Source organism: Ailuropoda melanoleuca, chromosome 1, assembly GCF_002007445.2.
Source record: "Ailuropoda melanoleuca isolate Jingjing chromosome 1, ASM200744v2, whole genome shotgun sequence".
Classification (NCBI taxonomy): domain Eukaryota; kingdom Metazoa; phylum Chordata; class Mammalia; order Carnivora; family Ursidae; genus Ailuropoda; species Ailuropoda melanoleuca.
In genome coordinates this window covers 148,139,757-148,162,166 of record NC_048218.1, presented here as the reverse complement: position 1 = coordinate 148,162,166, position 22,410 = coordinate 148,139,757, and the positions used below count along the sequence as shown (strand labels likewise).

At 40.4% G+C, this 22,410-nt stretch overlaps 1 protein-coding gene across 20 annotated transcripts in view; it reads left to right on the top strand.

Annotated features, from left to right (window-relative positions):
- Positions 1–22,410, top strand: part of ICA1 (islet cell autoantigen 1) — a 137,954-nt gene that overhangs the window by 100,406 nt on the left and 15,138 nt on the right. For 19 of the 20 annotated variants that reach the window (XM_034668228.1, XM_019800276.2, XM_034668236.1 and 16 more), the window contains 4 exons: positions 9,710–9,807; positions 12,050–12,102; positions 15,405–15,467; positions 15,579–15,611. In XM_034668228.1, coding sequence (XP_034524119.1) covers positions 9,710–9,807; positions 12,050–12,102; positions 15,405–15,467; positions 15,579–15,611 — 247 coding nt within the window. The remainder of the gene's footprint in view (positions 1–9,709; positions 9,808–12,049; positions 12,103–15,404; positions 15,468–15,578; positions 15,612–22,410) is intronic. The other variant, XM_034668181.1, reaches the window with a different exon arrangement.

The following is a 22,410-nucleotide window of genomic DNA, read 5'->3' as shown; positions in this document are numbered from 1 at the left end:
CTCTTTAATTGTTGCCATGATATTTATCCTGCAGAGAGGATCAAGCTGATTATGTTAGAGGATTTCTGGGCAGAGAATTTAGTGAAAGTTTGATGGCAGTGGTTCAGGACATAATTACAAATATTTTGGGCACATGACGATCCATTGCCTTTTACATCCCCAGAGTCTTCCTTAAATTATGGTTTAAGTAACAGTTTATGGTTTAATTGTAATATAAACTCAGTAGAAATAATATATCTGTTAAGGTAAAATATAATTATAGTAATATTAAGAATGTTAAGTGTCCAGTAATCAACCAACTAACCTAGGCTGTTATTACTTTTCTAGAATGCTATTTGTCTAGGCTTTTCAATGATGTTATATTAGAATCACAAGCTAGTCACTAATTATTTTCTTTATATGGACCTAAATCTGTATAATAGAATCCTGTTATCACACAACTCATTACTGCATACGTAGAGGCGTATTACATATCATATTGTATGTCACGAAACGTGAAAATGAAAACCACTGATCCCTTATGTATTACCATCAAGAGTGAAGATATTACCTGACTTACCAACCTCTTGCACTAATATTTTTTTAAAACCTGCTTTATATATAAAAGATTTTGATTTGATTGAGTCATTTTCAATATATGTCATTTTCTTCTGAATGGCACTATATATTGATAATGGATATTTTGAAATTTAAATAAATATTTTCACAATTTATTTGTTCTCTGGATTTACCTAAGCAAATAGCCCCTGAAATGCCTTTTGGGACTCTGGCTGGAAAGAAAACATTGTCTTTGGAGAGGTTTGCCAAGCTCTGTTAATGAAAAGCAACCCATTTGTTTTCTTTGCTGCAGGGTGTATTCTGAGTGTTGGTAATTGTGCACTGCAGCTGGATTTCCTGACTGTTAGTTTTATGCTTGATGAAGGATGATAATTAATGTGTTAAACACTCGATGCATCCTGTTCGGAGGGAAGAGTCTTTTGCTGCAGAATTACAGGGATATAACTCATGCCCCAGAAGTTTTAAGTTTTATTTCTAATGAACCCTTCTCCAGAAAATATGTGTCATTCTTTCCCAAAATAATTTTATTGTAAAAATGAATTGAGTCTCCACCTCTTACATCTTGAAAAATATCCAAGTGACTATGTTGACATTTTGTGAATATTTTGTGATAATGTTTTATGTGACAACTATTGCTTTTTTTAACTCAGGCCTGATATGGTTCTATTAATTGTACCTTTATTGACATAATCCTTCATCATTTATATTTTATGATTTATAGATTTTTGTTACATTTTAAGTTTATGGGAAATTTAGCATTGAAATTTAATATTACAAAAATTTTTTTAATATTACAATTTTTTTAAATCTAAATGCAACAAAGCTCAAATTTAAAGTGGAGAGAACCATCTTTTTAAGTGGTTTCCAATAAAAGAAGCAATGTTCTAATCTCATATTTTCAAACAGTATATATTCATTGTTTCATTAAAATGCTACCAAACATAGGTATTTTGCATGGGTTATTATTAATATGTTAATTTTATACTGATTCCAAATCATCTGAGAATGTCTTTCACATGGTAGAAGTAGTCACGGAGATAGGAATGGAATATTTCTAGTCATATCTCAAAAGCACTGTCACTTTTTTAGAGAAAGTAATTTAGACTATGAGTTTAAAGCATTTTTTTAGAAAGCTAAATGAAATGCTTCTGTAGGAAAACAGTGCCCTGTCTTGAATTACCAACCTTCAGATGTGGTCATGTTTACTTCATCCTTCCAGGATGTTGTTTACTTACACATTTCCCCATAGATCCAAAACAGGCGTCAGAGAAAGCAAAATAAAAACAAAAACAAAAGCAAAAGCAAAAGTAAAAAACCCCCTCTGGAGCCGAGTGGCTTTTCCCTGGAAAATCTAAAATTCTATTTGTATCAGTGGTCTTTCTCCCCTATTATGTGGGTGGAGTTAGATGTCTCTATAGAGAAACATGTACTGGGGGCCCTTTGTAGAAGTGGACACACCCACTGGGAGCTGGTTGAGGGGAAGGCATGTCCTTCTGTGTTTTGTTAAAAGAGATCACAGTGCCTATATTTAATGAAAATGGCCGGTAGTAAAATGGATTTCTGTGATGTGCCCCATTCCAGTGTTTTTAGCAGGAAAGCCAGGTGTTCTACTCTGGGTACATGACAAAGCAAAGTATGTAAGGTCAGAAGCCCTGGAGACAGCCAGACCTGGCTGTAACTTTGGCTCTGTCACTTACCAGCTTCATAGTGGTGGCCCCAGTGGTCCCATGGTCGGGGTCACAAGGATGGATTCATCAAGAATTCTATAGTGGATCCAGAAAGCAGCCATTGGCAGTATCCATACAGAGGGTTTTGTTGAGGTTGCCAGGTTCTGTAGCCTAGTGTAAGTTACTTTCTTACTTACTGTTGTCACCCTAGATGATTAGTTTTGCAGTGAGTTTTGTAGGCAGGGCTGTGCATGGCAGTGGGATAGGCGTCACAGACCTCACCCAGGATAACCCACTCCCTCCCTGACTCCCACAGAAGCCCGGGCAGCTCCATTTCCAAACCTGTGCTTTGGCCGTGCAGGCCCTGCTCTGGGCTGGGAGAATTCCCCCAGGGATAGGAGAGGGCAGGGCAGGCCTGCAAACAAGAAAGGCAGGGAGGCTTCCCACCCTGCAGCAGGCCTAATTCTTAAAAAATGCACTTTGGCTTTGCAACTGGCTTTTGCCCTGCGCCAGGATTTTTAACTAAGGAAACCCGAATTTGAAAACCTAACTCTGGGCATGTTCAAAATAACCATTGAAACAGATGTGCCAATGTTCCCTTTCTTCTCTCTTGGGGTCTAGGACTTAGCACTGTTACATGGAACATCATTCTGGAGACCAAACTGCTTTTAGTTTTCACAATTCAAAAAACATCCTTCTCTAAATTTTGTTTTTCTCAAATTTGTATGCCTAACAGCCTTCTTCCACCCACCTCCACATTTCTCAGTTAATCACTTGAACATTTACCGACAAGCCACACGGCTCTGTAGTTACTTGCTTTGAAAATAAAGCCATAATAGTTTTTATGAAAATTGGGTAAATATCTCTGCAATGCTATTTTAGTTGCCAGTCCCAACATGGCAATTATTCATGGCGAGCATCCAGAATAGCCTTGTAGACTTTCAAGTTTTCTCTCAGTGTCATTACTTTATACAGCATTTAGCAGAGTGATTCTTCCCCCCCAAGCTGCTCCAGGCCAGATCATTGCAAAATTGAGATGCATCCAAGTCCATGGAAGAGGAGAGGGGAGGGGGGGCTGACCATGGCCACCACTGAGGTCTGAGGTGGGCAGGCCGGAGTGTGGTTGATCACCAGTCCGTCCATCCCTTGCGATGACTGGCATTGGTTCTTCCAGGCAGCTGGTAGCTCAAGCTCTCCTCGTAACGGTAAGGTTCCTCTCCATCCTCCACTTCTTCTCATTCCCTTACTTTTACTCGAGGGGAAAGGGAAAATATTATCATTGTGTGGGCAGTTACTTAATGCCAGAAATTCTGCTAAACATGAGGTGAAGTAACGTCTCAGAGAATCTGTCATGGTATGCGTGACTCTAATGTGCCAACGTTGGATATTATAATTAATAATACTGTTAGGTTCAGCACTAACATATAGAAAGTGCATATATTTTATCCTCAAATAATTTTGAGAAGTTGGGTCTACTTGGTTCCCCCCCCCCCATGTTTCAAATGAAGAAACTGAAGCTCAGAAAGGTCTAGTCATCTGCCCAAGGCCACATGCCCTGTATGCAATAGCTCTGGGAACAGGGATGTTCATGCTTTTCCCACTCTGCCACATGTCATTTCTTCTAGGGGGTACTTCTGGCTGTGAGGCAAGGAGGGCAGGAGAGGGCACAAGTGCCACCTTTAAAAAGTCCAGATGTAAACTTTCAATTAAAAGTAACACTTTGAAATGTTTGCACATAGGCAAAAAACATCATCTGTGTAAGTCAGTCCCTCTGATACCTAGGAACCTAGAACCCTTCTTTTAGAGTTTGGAATGAAGTCTTCTTGATCTCTTTCGGCACTTCAAATGAAGGAGTTCAGTAAATGTTCTTGGCTTGACTATTTCAATACTATTTCTTAACTAGTTGTAGAAATTTGAAGACCTGGATACAAATATTGCTTCTACCTGTTCGTGGTTGAATGGCCTTAAGCAAGTTACTTCGCCTGAGTTTCCATTTCCGTATCAGGAAACCAGGAATACAGTGTTTATCTGGGTTTTGTGAGATGTGTAAAACATGGAGTGCAATACCTAACACAAGATGAGCCCTTAAGACATCTAATTCCTTTTAGACCTTTAAAAATTGTTGATAAGAAAGCACATTTTGATTGCTCACTATGACCTTGGTACTGTGCAGAAGCATTATCTCCGTTAATCCTCAGCATTCCAAGGGATGTATACCTTGTCATTAACTCCATTGTTTTGAGGGGTGACCAGAAGCCCCCAAGGGGTGAAGACCCTTTTCCATGTCACGGCACTACTTGATCTATTTTCGTAGTGCATCTCTTTCCAGGACACCGTGAGGCCCTCCCAGTAACAGTTTTCCATCATATTTCAAAGAAGAAGATAATATATCTTATTTATGATTGTGTTTATTTTTCTCTAATCTTACTAATTTTTTGTTCTACAGTACAATTCAAGAGTACCTTCTGGTCCTAGATTAACAGTGCTCCTTATACAGTGTCTTTGTAGATTTCTAACTGCATTGGTGGGGAGGCCACGTGTGCTAAACGTCCATGAATTGTGTGTCTCCTACACATCATCACGGCCTCTGCTTTTTATTCCTCATGTGCTACCAATTATATAAACACAAACATACACACACCCAACCGAGTTCACCATCTTTTAACCATGCCTCACTATTTTCAGCACTTCTATTTCCTTTTATAGACAATCGCTTGGCACCTTCATATGCATACAGTATAATTAATGGAAAGTAGCCTAAGAAAAGTATATGCGGTAATTAAAGATTAGAGAAATGTTACTTGATTGTTACTCGATTGTCAGGGCTAAACTTAAACTTAGGTCATTATATTAGGGCTGGCTGCTAGCCTTTTGTCTGTGAAATTTGTTTTGCTGAGTAGTTTTGCTTTCATTCAGATGAATGTTGCTGTTGCTTTTATTTTCCTAATACAGGAAGTAGTAACTCCCATTATTATATTAAGCTGTTTCCTTTCTAAGACACTTTTGCAAGCTTATTCTGCGCATTTCCTCTGTCACGCTGATCTTATATATTGTGTGTGTGCTTCCTGAAACCATTTAAGCATTGATGGAAACTATTAGCATGTCAGTGCAGCCTTAAACAGAGAAAGGTTACTTAGTCTGAAAACATTCTTTCCTCTGTACAAAACCTTTCGGTCTTGTAGGATGCTGTATTGCTGCTAATAATAACATAGTGATTTTCACAAGCAATTTTAATGAAGGACCTAGTGGGTTTGGGATTTAGAAACGGAGTGTTTTGACGTTTCATTTCTGGACGCGGATTTGAATGTGGCTTGCATCAGCCACTGATTCAAAATAGTTCCATCTGATGGCTGCCCTGTCTGTGCAGTCAGCCAGGCCTCTTAGATTCATTTTGCCTGAGCAGGTGTTCATGTCACAGAGAAAATGCTGTCACCCCTGACTTTTACAGATGCTGTAGGGTTAAGCGTTTTCAGCTGAGTTGTGGACTTTAAAATACTATAAAGAATTCACCTCCACCTTTTCATCAAACTTTGGAGACAGCAGTGGTTCACCGTGTACAATATCCTGTGTGGGACAGTCACACCCAGGAACTATTGTTGAGAGGGGAAAGGGGACGTGATTAGTCCTCTGTGATGTTTCAAAGTGCCTCTAAGTTTATTATCTATATTGTTTATCATCTTGGTAAGAAACAACCTCCAAATGTGTTGTTGTGGTTTTTTCCCATTGCTGTATGGAGGAGTATTTAGCTCAGTTTGATCTAAAACTCTTTCTTGCTTCAAAAGATGCCACTTGAAAATGTCCTGAAATTGACAATGGTGATGGTTGCACAACTCTGTGTCTATACCAAAAACCACTGAATCGTGTACTTTAGGTGGGTGAATTCTATGGTCCATGAATTATTATATCTCAATAAAGCTGATGATAGAGTTCCCACACAAGATTCCTCTTAGCTCAAAATTCTAATATTTAATCAGTAAGCCCAGGTGCTCAGTATTAATGTTGCTTGTGGTTCTGTAAACCTTTTCCTGTTATTCCCCTGAGACTTTGCATTCCCTGGCTATAGAGCTATAATTTTTAACCTTAAAGTTTAACTTTAGGTACATTAATTTAGTAACCAACAAGTATGTATTTAGCACCTCTCTTGAGTGGCAACAGCCAAATTGTTATAGGGACAATGGTAATAGCAGGAAGAGAGGAGCAATTGTAACAGGAATTATTAATAATAAAGTAGCAATTGGAACTGCAGCCATTCTGTTGGTGAAGCACAATAGTGACTTAACTGTGACTGTGGTGACAGGGAGCCAACAATTGAGTCCCTGCTAATGGCCCAACAGGGAAGGGGTTGAAAAGAAGGAAGGAGCGGTTTACATTACAAAGGGATTGTCTGAGAGCTTCTGGAGTGTGGTTATGAGGGGAGGTCGGGCTGGAGACAGAAGGGATGATAACCATGGAGCTGTCAAGGGCATCTCAGGGGCTTAGGCAAGCGCTGTGGCAGTTAGATGCACCCGGCTGAGAACAGACATGTCCTGGCCAGGCCTAGTGCTGATTGAGAAAAAGGAAATGCAATGAGAAGATAATTGAGCAAACCAGGAGGCCTGGACAAAGCATCGCAGAATTGAAAAGTGCGTCTTGGGGCCATAAGAGCCTTAGCTGAAAATACTCCTAGCTTCACTTTGACCAGGATTGGACCACTCTTTGGGGAACAAAGCTGCTGGAAGTGTGTGTGTGTGTGCGCGTATAGTGTGTGTCTGTGTGTATGTGTCTACATATGAATAAAATGCTGTGATTGGCAGATCTATTGAAAAGAGTAAGTCTTTGACATCTGTTGAACTTGTCCTTATGGTTGCATATTTCCAAAATGCACACACACATGCCCAGCTTTTACCAGGTGCTTTGGGGTATATGATTTAAAAAAAAAGAACAGCTAGACTACAGTCCATATTCCAGTTGCCTCGTGTGTTCCATTACTGTCCTTTATCACATTTCCCCCTCCAGCTGATAATCATGGATCCCATTTAGTTGTCATGCATTGGAGAGATATAAAGGGCAAAATACTATGATGAAGCCAGTGAGACACAAGGTTAAATATTGATGAATGTGGGTAAAGAAATGTTATCCCTGTGTGACCCCTGCTGACCTCTGTATCTTGATCTCCTAAGACTTGTACTTTTGCCCACTACATTATAATCCCAGTGGATTCATTGTGTTCCTCGACCAAGCCAAGCTAGTCCTTCCTTTAGGCCTTTGCCCTCAGGCCTCCATTTCTCCCTGAGGGGCACACATGGCTCCTGCATATCATCTGACTCTCAGCTGAAATGTCACTTCCAAGAGAGGATGTTCTTGCTAAATGAAGTAGTGACGTAGGATCACTTTGTATCCCCCATGTTAACTCCCTGCCTAGACCCATCACTAACTAGTAATTCTGTTTGTCTTGTTCACCATTGTATCTCCAGCACCCCAAACATCACCTGGCTCTTGGTAAATGCTCTAAAACTATTTGTTCACTGAGTGTACTAACCTAAATGTCCAGAAATAGTCATTACCAATGATGGCAATGCCTTTGGGATGTGCTTTATGCAAGAAGATGCTTCAGAACTCCAATCATAGCACATATATTCAATGAAAAAACCTTGGCCCTATGTTAGAAAAATGGTAAATGAATGTATATTTATTTTAATTTAATATTGAATGTTTATGATATATAAAATCTTTTTTATATTCTCTAATGAGGAACGTTTTTATTATGAAATACCTACACATCTTATATTGCTTAAAAAGACATCTATATGCAATGATTCCAATTATATATAAGTAGTATGAGTATGAAAAAACCAGAAAGAAAATATATTCAAATAATAACTAATTTTGGGGGGAAATCAAATTATGAGTAGTTTTTCCTTTTTTTTAATTTTCCAAGCATTCTGCATGTGGTCCTATTATTTTTCTAATTTAAAAAATATTTTTTAAGAAATAAAACATAATACAGAATAGATATAATCAAATATGAATAAGCCTGTAAATGCACTTTGAAGATGGGAGGACTTTCTTGAATTTGTTGTGTTTAGTGAATGAAGCTTTAAGGAAAATAGCAGTAATTGATCTGGGCTTTGCAAAGACCGTTTGGACTTTTGAGGGTGGACAAATAGGTAGAACTTTTCTCAGTAAAGAAGCAGAATGAACAAAGACAGGAAGGCAGCAATTAGCACATAGAAGGCGATGAGGAGACAGGCCTACTTGAATGGAAAGCTCCCATTTGGAAACCACCTGGGAGAGTAAGATAGGATCACATTTTAGAAGATCTTTCAAATCAGGCAGAGAGGTTTAGACGAGAAGTGGAAAGAAATAAGGAACTATGGTGGATTCTCAAGAAAAATGGTAACACGATTACATGGGTGTTACAGGGAAATTATTTTGTGTAGGTAGTGAGACACATAACACCAGTGTCCACATGGCATCCACAGCAGGCACTTCCACCCATCACAGCTCTGCTCTGCGGAGACTGTCTCCAGACCATCTCCGTCCAGCCTGCAGGTAGACGTCCCGAATCTGTCAGTCGTTGTAGGAAACATGCTTGCCACCTTCTTTGTATGGGTCACACTAGGCAAGAGAAAGCTGGGAAGGGGAAGGATGACGAGACAGGAAGGCCCAAAGGAGGGATTTTAGAGGTTCTAAGGTTATAAGCAGGTTAGGTATCTTGACATGTTTCTTGTGTAATTTGTAGGTTTGTGGTTTAATTAGAACTGCAAGTAGAGATCTCTTTTTATAATTCATTATTCAATTATTATGGAAATGTTTTGCTTTTTCAGGCTTTGACACTGGTGTACAGTTTTTAGGTACTGGATTTTAAAAAAAGTCTTTCCTTAAATATTTAATAGAACTTGAGAACAATAACTCCAAGAAATTATGTTCCAGAAAAAGATTCCCATCCATTTTTAATCTACAAAGATTTGGATGCACCTGCTCTGTCCACTCGTGGGAGTTAACTTGTCAGAATATGTGAAGCCACTGTTTTGGGGTGTTTTTTTTTTCTTAAAAAAAGGTTTTGTTTTCTCTTATTTTTCAAAAGCTGTTTTTAGATTATAAAATCACAAACAAAATTAAAAATAAAATGAAATTGTCTCATCTTTGGGGGAGAAAAGCTTCTACTCTGTCAGTGTGTGGGCTGCAAGCAGAACAGAATGTTTATCTTTGCTGCATGTTAAAGATGGAAAATAAAGTTAGCAATAGCCAAAAGGCCTTCTTTTGAATAACTTATCACGAAGGGGAAAGCATAAATCTAGTGGCAAAACAATTCTCCTTTATAGGCTAGTATTTCTTGGATGGGTCTGAGAACATTTCAAATTTCATTTCTGTCTACTTGATAGGATCAAGGTAACCTCCCCAAACCTTGAATTCAGGGTTTGGTTTCTGGACCAGAGGCAGTTGAGTTTTTTATTGATCTTTCTTTTTCATTTTTTTTTCCCCTGTTCATTGTCGTGATCAAGAGCTTACAAGACCCTATGAAAAAACTGATTGAGAAAGAAGAAAGGAAGAAGATCACCCAGCAGGAAAGTGCAGAGGCCACCGTGGAAGAGCCGAGTCAGTAAGTCATGGCTACTTTTCTTGGCAAAATCTTTATTTCCACAGGGAGGGCAGCACAGTCCTCACTGACCAAGTCTGTTGGGGGTCTCAAACACAGGGCAATTGCTTTACTTCCTCACTTCTCTGGGAGGTATTAAAATGAAGCCCAGACTTGTCCTGCACATGTTCCTGCTCGACCAGGACTCATCCCAATAAGAGACCCATTTCTGGGGTCTTAGAAGGAGCACACTTGTGAGGAGTTGACTGGGACGAGAAAAGGCACACGTCTCCAGCGCTATCTGGCTGTCTGTCTGGTGGCCTCAGCCTCAGCTTTCTGCTCTCTCAGGCTGCTGGTCCCAGTCTGTCCTTTTCTTACCATCATGTACAAAGTCTTGTCCCAGATAGGAAATCCCCTGGCTTTTCTCTCATAGAAGGAGATAACCTATGAAATTGCCTCATGAGACACTGAGTACTAAGGTGTTATCATCCAAAAGCATTGGGTTCTGACATTTTGTTTCCTACTGTTCAGACCTTGTGTTTTCTTCCTCTGTGAAGCAGAGAGCAGCTTTGAGTGAAGGAAGTGATGGCTTCATCTCCATTTCTTGCCACTTTACAAAGAAGGTGCCCCCAGTCATTTTACATACGGAGACAAATTTCTCAACATACATGGTGCATGATGTGTCCTGATCTCATTCAGCAAGGAGGTTTCCGTGTGAATCTGTGTCCCTTTCTACTGAGCTATCAGGGCTTCCAGGAACAGGGTTAGTCTTGAACTGGCTGACCTAGGAAAGTGAATTACCTTACCTCCGTTTGGGATTCTTTCTCCACACACAAAAATTTAGATGATAATTGTGTGGTAAAACCGGCTTGTGGTTTTACTGTGTTTCTAAAGTTTCAAATATATATTTTTGTTCCACAGAAGTATTTGCTGCCAGCATTAGCCTTTTTAATGTTATTTATTTATTTTTTTAGTGGGGGAAGAGACAGGGCAGGAGGATCTCAAGCAGACTCCCCACTGAGCATGGCACCCGACGCAGGGCTCCATCTCATGATCCTGAGATCATGACCCAAGCTGAAATCAAGAGTTGGATGCTTTACTGAGCCATCTAGGCACCCCAAGGCTTTTTAATTTTAAAGTTAATACTAAAAAATTCCTTTCGTGTAAAACAAAGACAAGTTTTCACTGTGGGAACAACTATAGAATATGATCTGAATCTAGTACAATTGACTATTTTAGGGGGAAGCAGTTTAACCTATTCCTGGTAATAATAATAATGCTTAGTACCCTTTAGTGAGCACCTACTATGTACTAAGTGCAATGTCAGGTGCTTTATTATATGTTATCTCTACTCATTCTCAAGGACAACCCTTCATGTAATCAATGCCAGTATTTCGTCATTGTTTAAATGATGGTAGTGAGGCTCAAAAGAAGTTAAGAGACTGCCTACAGCCCCTAGTATAGTAAGAGGCAGGACCTGGAATGAGTTCTAGTACCTTCTTTTCACCATATATGTTACTGCAATCAAAATAAAGTATTAGCCTTTACTCAGAAAGGAACCACCCTTGTCTTGATTAGTTTTCCTTAATTTGAGGTTTCTCCATTATTTGGTACATCATTTTTAAAAGCTCAAAAAGTATAATCCAGTAACTATTTTAAATGCAAAATGGAAATTCAGCAAGAATTTTTTTTTTTTTTCCAAAAATAGCAGGTAAAGGTGCTTTAGAGGGAGGTTCAAAGCTACTAGCTAAGTCTCAGGGTGGTGGTATATCTCTGCCGTGATCTTAACCGGTGTGGTGAGAGTTCAGTAGGTGACGGTCTTCTGGATTTGAGACTGATCCTGCTTTTTAGCCTTAGGTAATTTAGCTAACCTCCTGAGGTGTCCTCTCCTGTAACAGCAAGAATCAGAATAAACATCCACTTGCCCATCAGTTTTTTAGCTACATTTTTAAAAGTGATAACTGTACAGCATCTATTTTAGTTATACCTAACTGCCCACCTAGATAGTTATAGAATGTATGACTTAGGATGAAACCACATTCAGTTATTAAGATGCTACTATCTAGCCTTAGGACAGGAAAAACCCAGCAAATGTATTTTTCTTAAACAAATGAATAGCGTGTAAATGACTCTATGTTCATGTGTGTGTGCACACGTCTGCGCATTGTAAGTGCAGTAATATTGTACAGAAAATCTGGCTGTATCATAAAAATAAAATTTTCAGAACTGGATTACTAAACCTTTTTTTTTTTTTTTAAATTTTAAGGTTAATTTCATTAGAGGACGAAAACCAGCACAAGGAGTCTTCTAGTTTTAAGAGTAAGTTTTGCTTTTTATTTAGATTGCTTCTGAAATACTGCTCGGCAACCAATTCAGTTTCTTTTTTGGCAGACTCCTCCTAGGCCTTTCTTCTTTTCCAGTTGGGAAAATTCTATATTAATTTACTTTTTTTACCGTTTCGGTTTTAAATTTTCAAAAGTCAGTGATGCCGACTACACAGCATTATTGAGAGAGGGTTTTATATTGTGAGCCAGAAAATAGCACCATTAGTCACTTCAGCAGCAGCCTGTCAGAGGAGCATCCAAAATGGAGAATTAACAGAGAGCGATTTCTTTTACAACAGATGATAACATTTCTGCTATTGCCATTACTAGTTTTAACTGCCATTTGGGCTGTACAGATAGTTTTAATAAGATTGCATGATGAGATTGGCTGAGTTGGTTTCCACTGTGTTGTGGGGAGGGTATTGGGCTTTGTTAGGAACAGATGGGGAGAGCTCAGACACGGCTCTTGCAGGTGATTCCTGGGTCTGCTCTGTAATGAGGAACACCAGCTTCCTTGGGTGTGCTGACCCTCTGATGGTTGGAAAAGCGATCAGAGTGTTAGTAGATGATGCGATGTGCCCTGAAAAGTTTGTCAGCTATTCCTGGCTCCTGCCATGACAGCCAGTTCTTTCACTGGCTCTTCTCATAATGGAGTGGAGGGTATAGTAAAATGTGGTGGGACTAAGGTGATGTACTACTGAGCTTTTCGCTGGGACTCGAATCCTCAGGGATGCAAGGGAAAGCTTTGCAGGTGATAGGGAGAGAACTGAAATTACCCCAACCCTCTGCTCAGCCTGGCCCTCTCGGGGGCATATTTGCCTCTGCCTCACTCTACCCTTTGCTGTGGCAGCACTTCCAGGAGATAGGAGGAGGCAAAGCAGACCCTGGGACTACCTTTCTCTTCTATTATTTTCCTCCACCCTCTGCCTTCCTTCTGTCTTTCCTCCTACTTTTCCAACCATTTGCTTCACCTTCTTTATTCTCCTCCCACTATACTGCTTCATTTGCTTTTCTCTCATCTGCCTTTCAAGTGAAAACAAAGACCCCTCACCCATCTGCCTCTCTAACTTGGCTTCATGTCATCGTTTCGTGCATGTACACCCTCATTTACTCACAGATTTATTCATTTGTTCAACTAAGATATTTTTTTTAAAGATTTTATTTATTTATTTGAGAGAGAGAGACAGCCAGCGAGAGAGGGAACACAAGCAGGGGGAGTGGGAGAGGAAGAAGCAGGCTCCCAGCGGAAGAGCCTGACGTGGGGCTCGATCCCAGAACTCCGGGATCATGCCCTGAGCCGAAGGCAGACGCTTAACGACTGAGCCACCCAGGCACCCCCAACTAAGATATTTATTTTAAAATTTTATTTACTTATTTGAGAGAGAGAGCACATGTGAGCAGGGGGAGGGGCAGAGGGAGAGAGAGAGAATCTCAGGCAGACTCTACACTGAGCATGGAGCCAATGCCGGGCTTGATCTCACAACCATGAGACCATGACCTGAGCCAAAACCAAGAGTCGGACACTTAACAGACTGAGCCACCCAGGCACCCCTATTCAACAGATATTTATTGAGCACTGCCTGTCTGTCAGACACAGCCATAGGCTCTGGGCACACAGTAGTACACCAGACTTATTCAAACCCTTCCCATGATGGGGCTCCCAGTCGAAAGGAGAAGCAGGTGGTAATCTAATAATTTGCACAAGTAACTGGGCAACTCCAATTTTGATAAGAGCTGCAAGGGTTCTGGGCATGTGCGATACGGAGACCTCACCTGTTTAAGGAGCTCACAGACCTAGCTAAGTCAGTGCCATTGCAAGAGCTATCAGAGTAAAAGAAACAGCCTGGGCAAAGACTATGAGCCAAGGAGGACCAGGAGACAGTCAGAAGGACAATGTTCTAGAGCATGGTGGTAGAAGAAGACAGAGAAGCAGGCCAGCCTGATGTTGGCCACGTAAGAGCTCTCTGAGTGTATTGATCCACACCTCCAGCCTCAGTATCTCTTGGGTGTCGACAGCATGAATTATATTGTGGGAATCTAGAAATATTATAGTTTTGAGGGAAAATGTAAACTCCAGTTTATTATATTTGTTTTCAAGTTACATGTCAGTATAAATTGCATGTTTATATGGAAGAATCAGATTTTTTCTTTCTTTGTGTAGTGTGTTCACTTGTTTGTGGTTTTTACATACTATTTTGAGATTGCAAATGTTGATCACCTTGTTTTATGTATACAAAGAATGGAATCCACCATAATGAAATGTCATCTTTTATTTTGTGACCTGCAGAAAGTCTAATGTACACATGAGCAAACCCAAGTTGTTGTTTTTTTTTTATACTATTCATTTAGGAAAGCCAGAGACAGAGCATGAGCAATGGGGGAGGGTCAGAGGGAGAGGGAGAATTAGACTCCCTGATGAGCAGGGAGCCCGACACGGGGCTCGATCCTAGGACCCTGAAATCATGACCTGAGCCAAAGGCAGATGCTTAACCGACTGAGCCACCCAGGCACCCTGAGCAAACCAAGTTTTAAGGCTGTTGTATTATGTTGTGTATATATACACACACATATACACAGATACACACTTTAGAGCAATTTCTAGTTTACAGAAAATTGGGCAGAAGGTACAAAGATCTCCGTATACCCCCTGTGCCCACATATGCATTATCAGCATCCCCTACCAGGGTAATACATTTGTTATAATCAACGAACCAACACTGACACATCATTATCACTCATAGTTTACATTAGGGTTCACTCTTGGTGTTACACATTTATGGGTTTTGGCAAATGTATAATGACATGAATTCACCACTTGAGGATTATATAGAATAGTTTCACTGTCATAAAACTCCCCTATGGCTGCACTACTTGGCAACCACTGATCTTTTTACTGTTAACATAGTTTTTGCCTTTTCCAGAATTCTGTATAGTGGGAATTATGATGTATGTAGCATTTACGGACTGACTTCTTTCACTCAGTGATCTGCCCTTTTTATTTTAGCCAGGCTCCAAATGGCTAAGGCTCATAGCACCGTCAGTAGTCAATTACTTAAATCACACATTTGTCCATGAAAGGAGAATTTTAGGTCATCGTCATATAGTTTTCTACCAAACAAAGCAAAGATTCAAGGCTGTTAGCTCAGAATTCATTGAGAGCCAACAGCTTGAGCAGAATGTAATCTCAGGACCCCTGTGTCTGTGTGATGAGCTGTGTGTTTAACTTACACTGCAATAGCATAGGAACACACACCATTCTGAATTGGTGATAACCAAATGCACGTGTTCTCTTTACAGCTGAAGATGGAAAAAGCATTTTATCTGCCTTAGACAAAAGCTCTACACATAATGCATGCTCAGGTAATCTACATTAAGGAAAATGACTCAATTTTAATAAATTTAACAAACTCCTTACAGAATGAAACTGACTTATAATTTTGTTTTCTTTCCCGTCCTCTAATGGACCTGTAGATGAACTATTAGACATGAAACCTGAGGAAGGTGGTAAGATTTATACATTTCTTTGGGGTTATAATTTAATTTTTTAATGCTGTTTTTATGTGCAGGGAAATATAATGTTTATCTTTTGAATAGCTTTGCATTCCAAGCAAATTGTTTTTAGGTGACTGTCATTTGTCTTTATAAATGACTTTAAATAGGCCCAAGCACAAATTAGTATATATGGATTTGTCATCCTTAGTTTAATTACATAGTGTTCAATTCCTAAAGCTAAAAGTTATGATCAAAAGTCATATGCTGTAGTAGAAAAAACATGGCTTGCAGAATCAGACCTGGATTTGAGTATCAGTTCTATAAAACTATCTGTATGGCCTTAAGTAATTTGCTTCATGCTTGAACTCCTTCAGCCTCAGTTGCTCTCATTTGTAACACGGAACCAACAGCAACAGTTTTTCTGGGTTGTTGTCAGAGTCGGAGATCATGTACATGGAGGGTCTCCCGTGGCCTCTGACATGGGGACACTCATGAGATGGGAAGCAGTTGAGAAAGTAGCACTAGAAACATTGTCCTGTTGGTAGACTGGGCTGCGTCTCCGCTGAGCCTTAGTTAAACAGAGGAAGAGTTTGCCTGGCTAGGGCTCCCACCCAAGTTCAACAGACCTAAAATCACTTAGTAAATAACCCCCCCCCAAAAGAGAATCCAGAGGCATGGATCTGGATGAGACAGCCATAGTCTTAAGTGACTCCAGGAAATTGAGTGCGTTCAGCCTGCTAGAGCCTTTGCTTTCCATCCTACCAAGGGTTAGCTTCTGATGATTTATCATGAGTCCAAAATACCCCTGAGATTCTGAGACAAACTCTGAAATCCCCTCTGTCCTGGGTGGCTGGTACACAGTGCACCCTGGTTTTACAGGTTTCTCACAGGACTGGAAATGGGGCAAGATCATCCTGCAGGCCCCAGTTCACTAAGGCAGACAATTTACTCAATTTGAGCTTGATTTGGGTTTAATCCTCAAAGTGTGAGAGGAAGAAAGTGTGGGAAACAGAAGGCGTTGGTTAAAGTTTTTTTCAAAATTGGAAAGGCAGTAGAGCTCCTGCATGAGGTTTCCAGGTTTTAGGATTATCAACTTGAGGGAAGAAACCTGCTTTCCTTACTCATTTCTCATTGCAGGCAATATCTCATGAATGTCCCTGTGTATTTTTGTCAGAATGACTACTTATTTATAAATATTGAAATCACATCAGATTATGTACTTTTTACTTTAAAAGCAAATAATTAAAGCAGACCGTCACTACATGGCCTCCATTTTCATAAAAACATTTCCCCCTTGGCATAGGATAGATTACTTTGATGAAATAAAGGAAAATTTCTTACACATTTTTTTTAAGGGGGAAATATTTCAGTCTTTCAAAGGTGGGCTACAGACAATAGTATAACACTTAGTAGGGGCCCACCGTCTAGTTTTAGCAAATCTCCACATTTCATTTTATAATTATATGTATGTTTTAGCTTGTTTTGGTAGGAAGATTGTTATTTCTCCTGTTGTCAACCTCTTGTTTATGTAATTTGTTCTTTGCTTTTATTATCTCCTATTTAATTTCATTATTTTAATAAACATAATTTTTGAATTAGGTATATTCACATTGGTACATGATAATGATAATAAAACTGTAGGCAGTAGAAAACTCTGACTCGCATTTCCGCTCTCCACTCCTCTCTATTCCAGTATTCCCAGCTCCGTTCTAGCCCTCTGGCATTTCTTAATGTACGCACAAGCAAATATGAGTCTATATTCTCATGTTTCCCCCTTCTTACAAAAAAGGGTTCTTGCTTTTGGATATGGTCTTTTTCAACTTGGGTGGTAATGGTACAACAAAAACTAACCCAGAAGTTGTGCATTTCTTCGCAGAATTAAATCAGAAATGCTACTGCCTTGATACATGCTTCCTTTCATAAGCTTCCTCCATGGCATGTGCCATGGATACACCAGAATAAGACTGATATCTTTCCACTTATTTAGAACTTTCATATCTCATTGGTTTATAGTTAACGGTCTTTGTTTCATAGAGTAGAGGCTTATATCCTTTTTTGGAGCACTCATGCAATTCTAACAATAGAGAGGTGAATGTATTCTTCTCTAAAATGTGTACTTGTTTCCAGGCAGAAAAGTTGATTTACAGACTGTCTCAGTTAAATGCAGTGTCACATAATCTCTCCTTTCCCTTTATCACGCCAACCCATAAAGCCCTTCTTGAGGCGTGAGCCATGCTTTGTCACTATCTGACTCTTCTGCACTGGCAACCCCTAGGGCAGCATCAGCTTAAAGATTAACATGACCGCAAGTATAGAAATACCCTGTCAGAGCACAGAACTTGTGGTGACTGAAGAAAAGAGCACACGATAATTAGTTGACTTCAAAATGTGTGCCCTTCAGAAAACTGCCAGAAGGCCCAAATCCTGAATTAAAGCACTGATTATAATATGCAAGACATTAAACAATCAAGAAATAAAAAGAGCTTAATCCAGGGATGGCTGCCTTTATAGGACTTGGGGGCTATAAGCTCTAGCACCCTGCTGCTTGGGGGCCAGTTCACTCCCACTGGTAATTCTGTTAGACAAGTAATGGCCAAGCTGTGGCACAATGTTATCAAAAAACAGACTGCTTATGACAACAACAAGGAGACAATTCTCCAGGAGCCGTTGCCCAGAAAATCACCCTGATTCAGTGTCATAATAAAATGTGTTTTCTCCTACTAAATAGATAATGTAAATAGAAAACCAATATTTGCCCAATTTATAAAAAGTTTTAAGTAAAAAAGAAACTGAGTGACATTTTGCCATAACTTGAAAGTGGCCCTGAAATCACCTTGTGACCACATTTGACAATCCCAACCTCACTTCATGAGTTAGTTGTAACATGTAGAAGTTTTTATGTTCCTCAAAGTTGGGCTGAGAAAAATAACTAGCAGGTAGATAATAGAAAGCCATGGTACAAACCAGAGAGAGTTTGATGAATTCAGCCCACCTAAATCTCATTACTTGGATTTATCCAAAAGATCATTCTCTAGGACAAGATTAACTGAAATTTTTAAGAATTGTAATTGTACACATTACAATTAAAATGTTTTGTCTTCTGACATTTCCTGGGTTACTACTTTCAAACTTGTGATTCTAAATTCTGTCCAACCATTAGAACAACAAAGGTCATTCAGTAGCTTGCTTAGGTCTGGGTGCAGACCATTAGCCCTTAGCAATAATTCAGGCTTATGTCTCTGTGCTTGGTTTCTTCCAAGATGCTCAGAACTCTCTCTTGCGGTTCTCTATATAGAGCTGACTAGGGATCTGATTGCTTCCTCACGTGTAGTGAGGCAAAGACTAAGCTTGTTACCTTTTCTCATCAATTTTCCCTTTTGCCTGTCTCCCTCAGCATCTAAGGATGAAATGCTGGCTTTGGTCCTTTTTCATAAGATAATGGCGCACTTTTAAAAGCAAACACCCTACTGTTCTTTCTTGATCACCATGGAGTCAGTGGTGTTCTATATACATTTACTCCTGCTTCAAGCGTCAGGTTTTTCAGTAAGATCGCTTGCTTGTTAAGAGCTCATACTGCAATGGAGGACCAGGGCTGGGGATCATCAAGAAGTATTTTTTGAATACCTACTCAGGGTCTAGCACTGTTAGGGTTTTTGTTTTTGTTTTTTTGGAGGGTGTGTGTATGTGTGTATCCCAGAGAGTGGGTAGAGATGGATTTCCCCCCATCTGTTATTATTATTAGCTGTGTCTTTTTTCACCAAAAGGGAGTTTTTAGAAGTAGTATTCTTGGATTCCAAACAAGTACAGTTTGTTACCAGAGCCTTTTATAAGGACAAATACTTTTCTCGTTAGACATTTTTGTACGGTGGTTTCCCACCCCATCTTTCTCCCCCATACTCTCTGTTGGGTGATGTGAGGCCTGTGCTGGTTGTTGGGGTTTTTCATGTGTATTGCAAGTGTGCAGCCTTTACATTAGTCATAATGCTGAGAGTGGGGACCAGGGAGAAAACCAGAGAAACAGAGTCTTCCTGTTTCACACACAGATGAAGGTAACTTATGTGACATTTATCTCGTTGTTTTCCTGTCCTCTCATTTTTGGTCTGTGTAGCTATGTTTCCATCTCCTGGGTTCCTAATTCATGCTGAGGTCATGAAACTCAGTGTGATTTCAAAAATATAACCTGAGTGGGCTGTCACCAGTTTCCCACATTTACTTTCTGTCACCCGCCTTCTGTCTGAACTTAAGAGAACTTCCTCTGTATGTCAGTTTTCACTCTGAAAACTCGCTGGGTCAGAATCAGAGTGCATTGGCTCAGAATCCATTTTCCTGGGGAATATTTTCCCAGGGATAGGATTTTTATTTTTGAACCCTTGGGCAGTGTGAGGCAAACATGCTGAGTGGGTCTGCCATCTCAGCCATTCTGCCATGCTGCCTGCAGCCAAGAGCTTGGCCTGGCTGCCAGTGGAGCCATCTGACCTTAGAAACCCTCAAAACTTTACAAAAGCTTGGATGTTCATTTATATATGACATCTTGAACAGGCTTTGAGGTAAAAGCAGTGTACTGTACTGAGAAAACATCTTGACCTATGAGCCAAGTGTCCCCAGCCAGATAATCTGTAACTAGTAAATTATATGACCTTGGGCAGGTCATCTAGCCTGGGTGTCTTTTTCCTCATTGGTAGAATGAGTTACAGGGGATAATCTCTAAGATCCCTTTCAGTTAAGTATGATTCTTCTCTCTAATCATCTCACTGGGAGAAAACAGCAGGTTCCCAGACAGGAAGGCAGGAAAGCACGACTGAGAAATGGCAGATGTGGTGGAGTTTTGCTGAATCGCAGGCTTCCCCAAAGGAGCTGCTTAGAAGAGCTGCATTAGAGCTGGACTTCAGACGTCCTGAATACCACTGTAAGGAGTGTTACAGAGGGAGCCATTGAAGGTTTTTGAGTAAGAAAGTAATAATCTCACAGCTGACCTGAGCAAAGGTATACAGCGAGAGGGTGCCTTTTATGGAGTGCCAGCAGGCTTGCCAATGGACAAACCCCAAAGGACCCTCGAGTCAGGAGTTTGTCATCAGAGTTCAAGAAAACGTGGAATTAGAGATGGAAATTTGAGAATCTTCCCAGGTGAGATTAGAACCATGAGAATAGATAAAATGTTCTGTAGATAATGTAGGAAAGGGAGATACAGCTTAGGAGGAAACCTTAGGGTAACTAGAGTGGGAAGAGGCAGCAGGGACAGTATTGTCAAGGAGATGGAAGGACATCTGAAAGAGCCATTTTATGGAGACCCCAGGAGATGACAGCATTTCCAGAGTGGGCAACAAGGCAAAGTGCCACAGGGGTTGAACTAGAGAAAAGGGGATTGGAATTGGCCATGAGGATCTCACTGGTAACCTTCAGGAGGGCCACTTCATTGTGTAGTGGCAGCAGGAACTTGGCAACAGTCTGCTAAAACAAGAGTGGTTGACAAAGCAGAGTGTGCAGCTGAAGAAGGAGAAGCAACCAAAGGCAACATTGGGGGGTGGGATGGGGTGCTGGGGGAGACAGGAATCACAAGATTGGCTATTGTTGGGATGTGCATGTCTTCTGAGGTCAAGAGAGGAAGTCTTGGAGTGAGAAAGACTAGAGACGCTGGAGCTGAATCCCTGTGTGGACAGAGCAGGCTCCCAGCAGGAGGGGAAAAGCATACAGTGGGCTGATGTTAAAAAGAAGGAAGGAATGCATGAAGGGTCAGGGTCATAGAGCTGAAGGCTGAGAGGTGAGAACTGGAGTTCGTTGTGTCTGTTGGCCTCTATTTCTGTAGTAACATCTGGAATTGTGTTATGTGATGTGAGAGTGAATATGGAGACTCAGGAGCCTGCATGAGCATGAAGGGGGCTTGGGGTGGTATCTGCAGGTTTTGCACCTGAGAGCTCCAGGAACCCTGGTTCACCCTTGAAGACAAAAGCAGGATGGGGCGTCATAAACCCAGGAGTAACACTTGCTCGGCTCCCTGGGCAGAAGCCCTGACTCCACCTGTGCAGCCCTTACTGGGGCTTCTCTCAAAGAGCTTATTCTCTCTGTGTGTCCCCATTTTCTCACAGTTGAGTTGAATTATTCCCAAAGAAAATGATAGCTTGATTCTTAAGAGCCAACTGACTAGTGTTATTTTTCAAGTCTTGACATGTCTGGTTACAGACCTAAACCTGTCCTTTCTACTTGTAATTAAGTTTTTCTTACAAGTTATGTATAGTAATTTCAAGCATCTTAATTATCAGGGCAATAATTGGGCTTCCCTGTTTTCTGGTTCAAGTCAGTGCCAGTCTCATTGCTTTTAGGGAAGTAATAAGTTCTCTCAGAGAAAATGTCTACTGTGCAGCCCATTTGAACAGTTAAATAGCCAGGACACCAAGAGGCCAAATTCAGTGGTCAACCTCCAGCTAAATCTCTATTCAGAACTAGCTCTAGATAATATCATCCTCACTGAGGGTTCGTTCCTTGTCAGTAAAGTTGAGTTTGACAGAATACAATATTAGTCAGGAATCTTTTGGTTGGAAGTAACAGAAACCTTTCTCTAAGTAGTTTCGCTTTCAAATTAGAAAGTAAAGACCGTATTGGGAATTGGTCCATGAAACTGGGGACATACAGTGATGGACTGACTTCAAGCAAGGCTGGATCCAGGGCTTAGACAGTGTTGTCAGGATTCTTTTTCCAACTCTTGATGCTAGTTTGCCCTATGTTTGGCTCTGTCCTCCTTGGGAACCTCAAAACTGCATCTTTAGAACTTGGAACCTGAAAGAGAGACCCTCCTCCTTCCACCTTCCATATACCA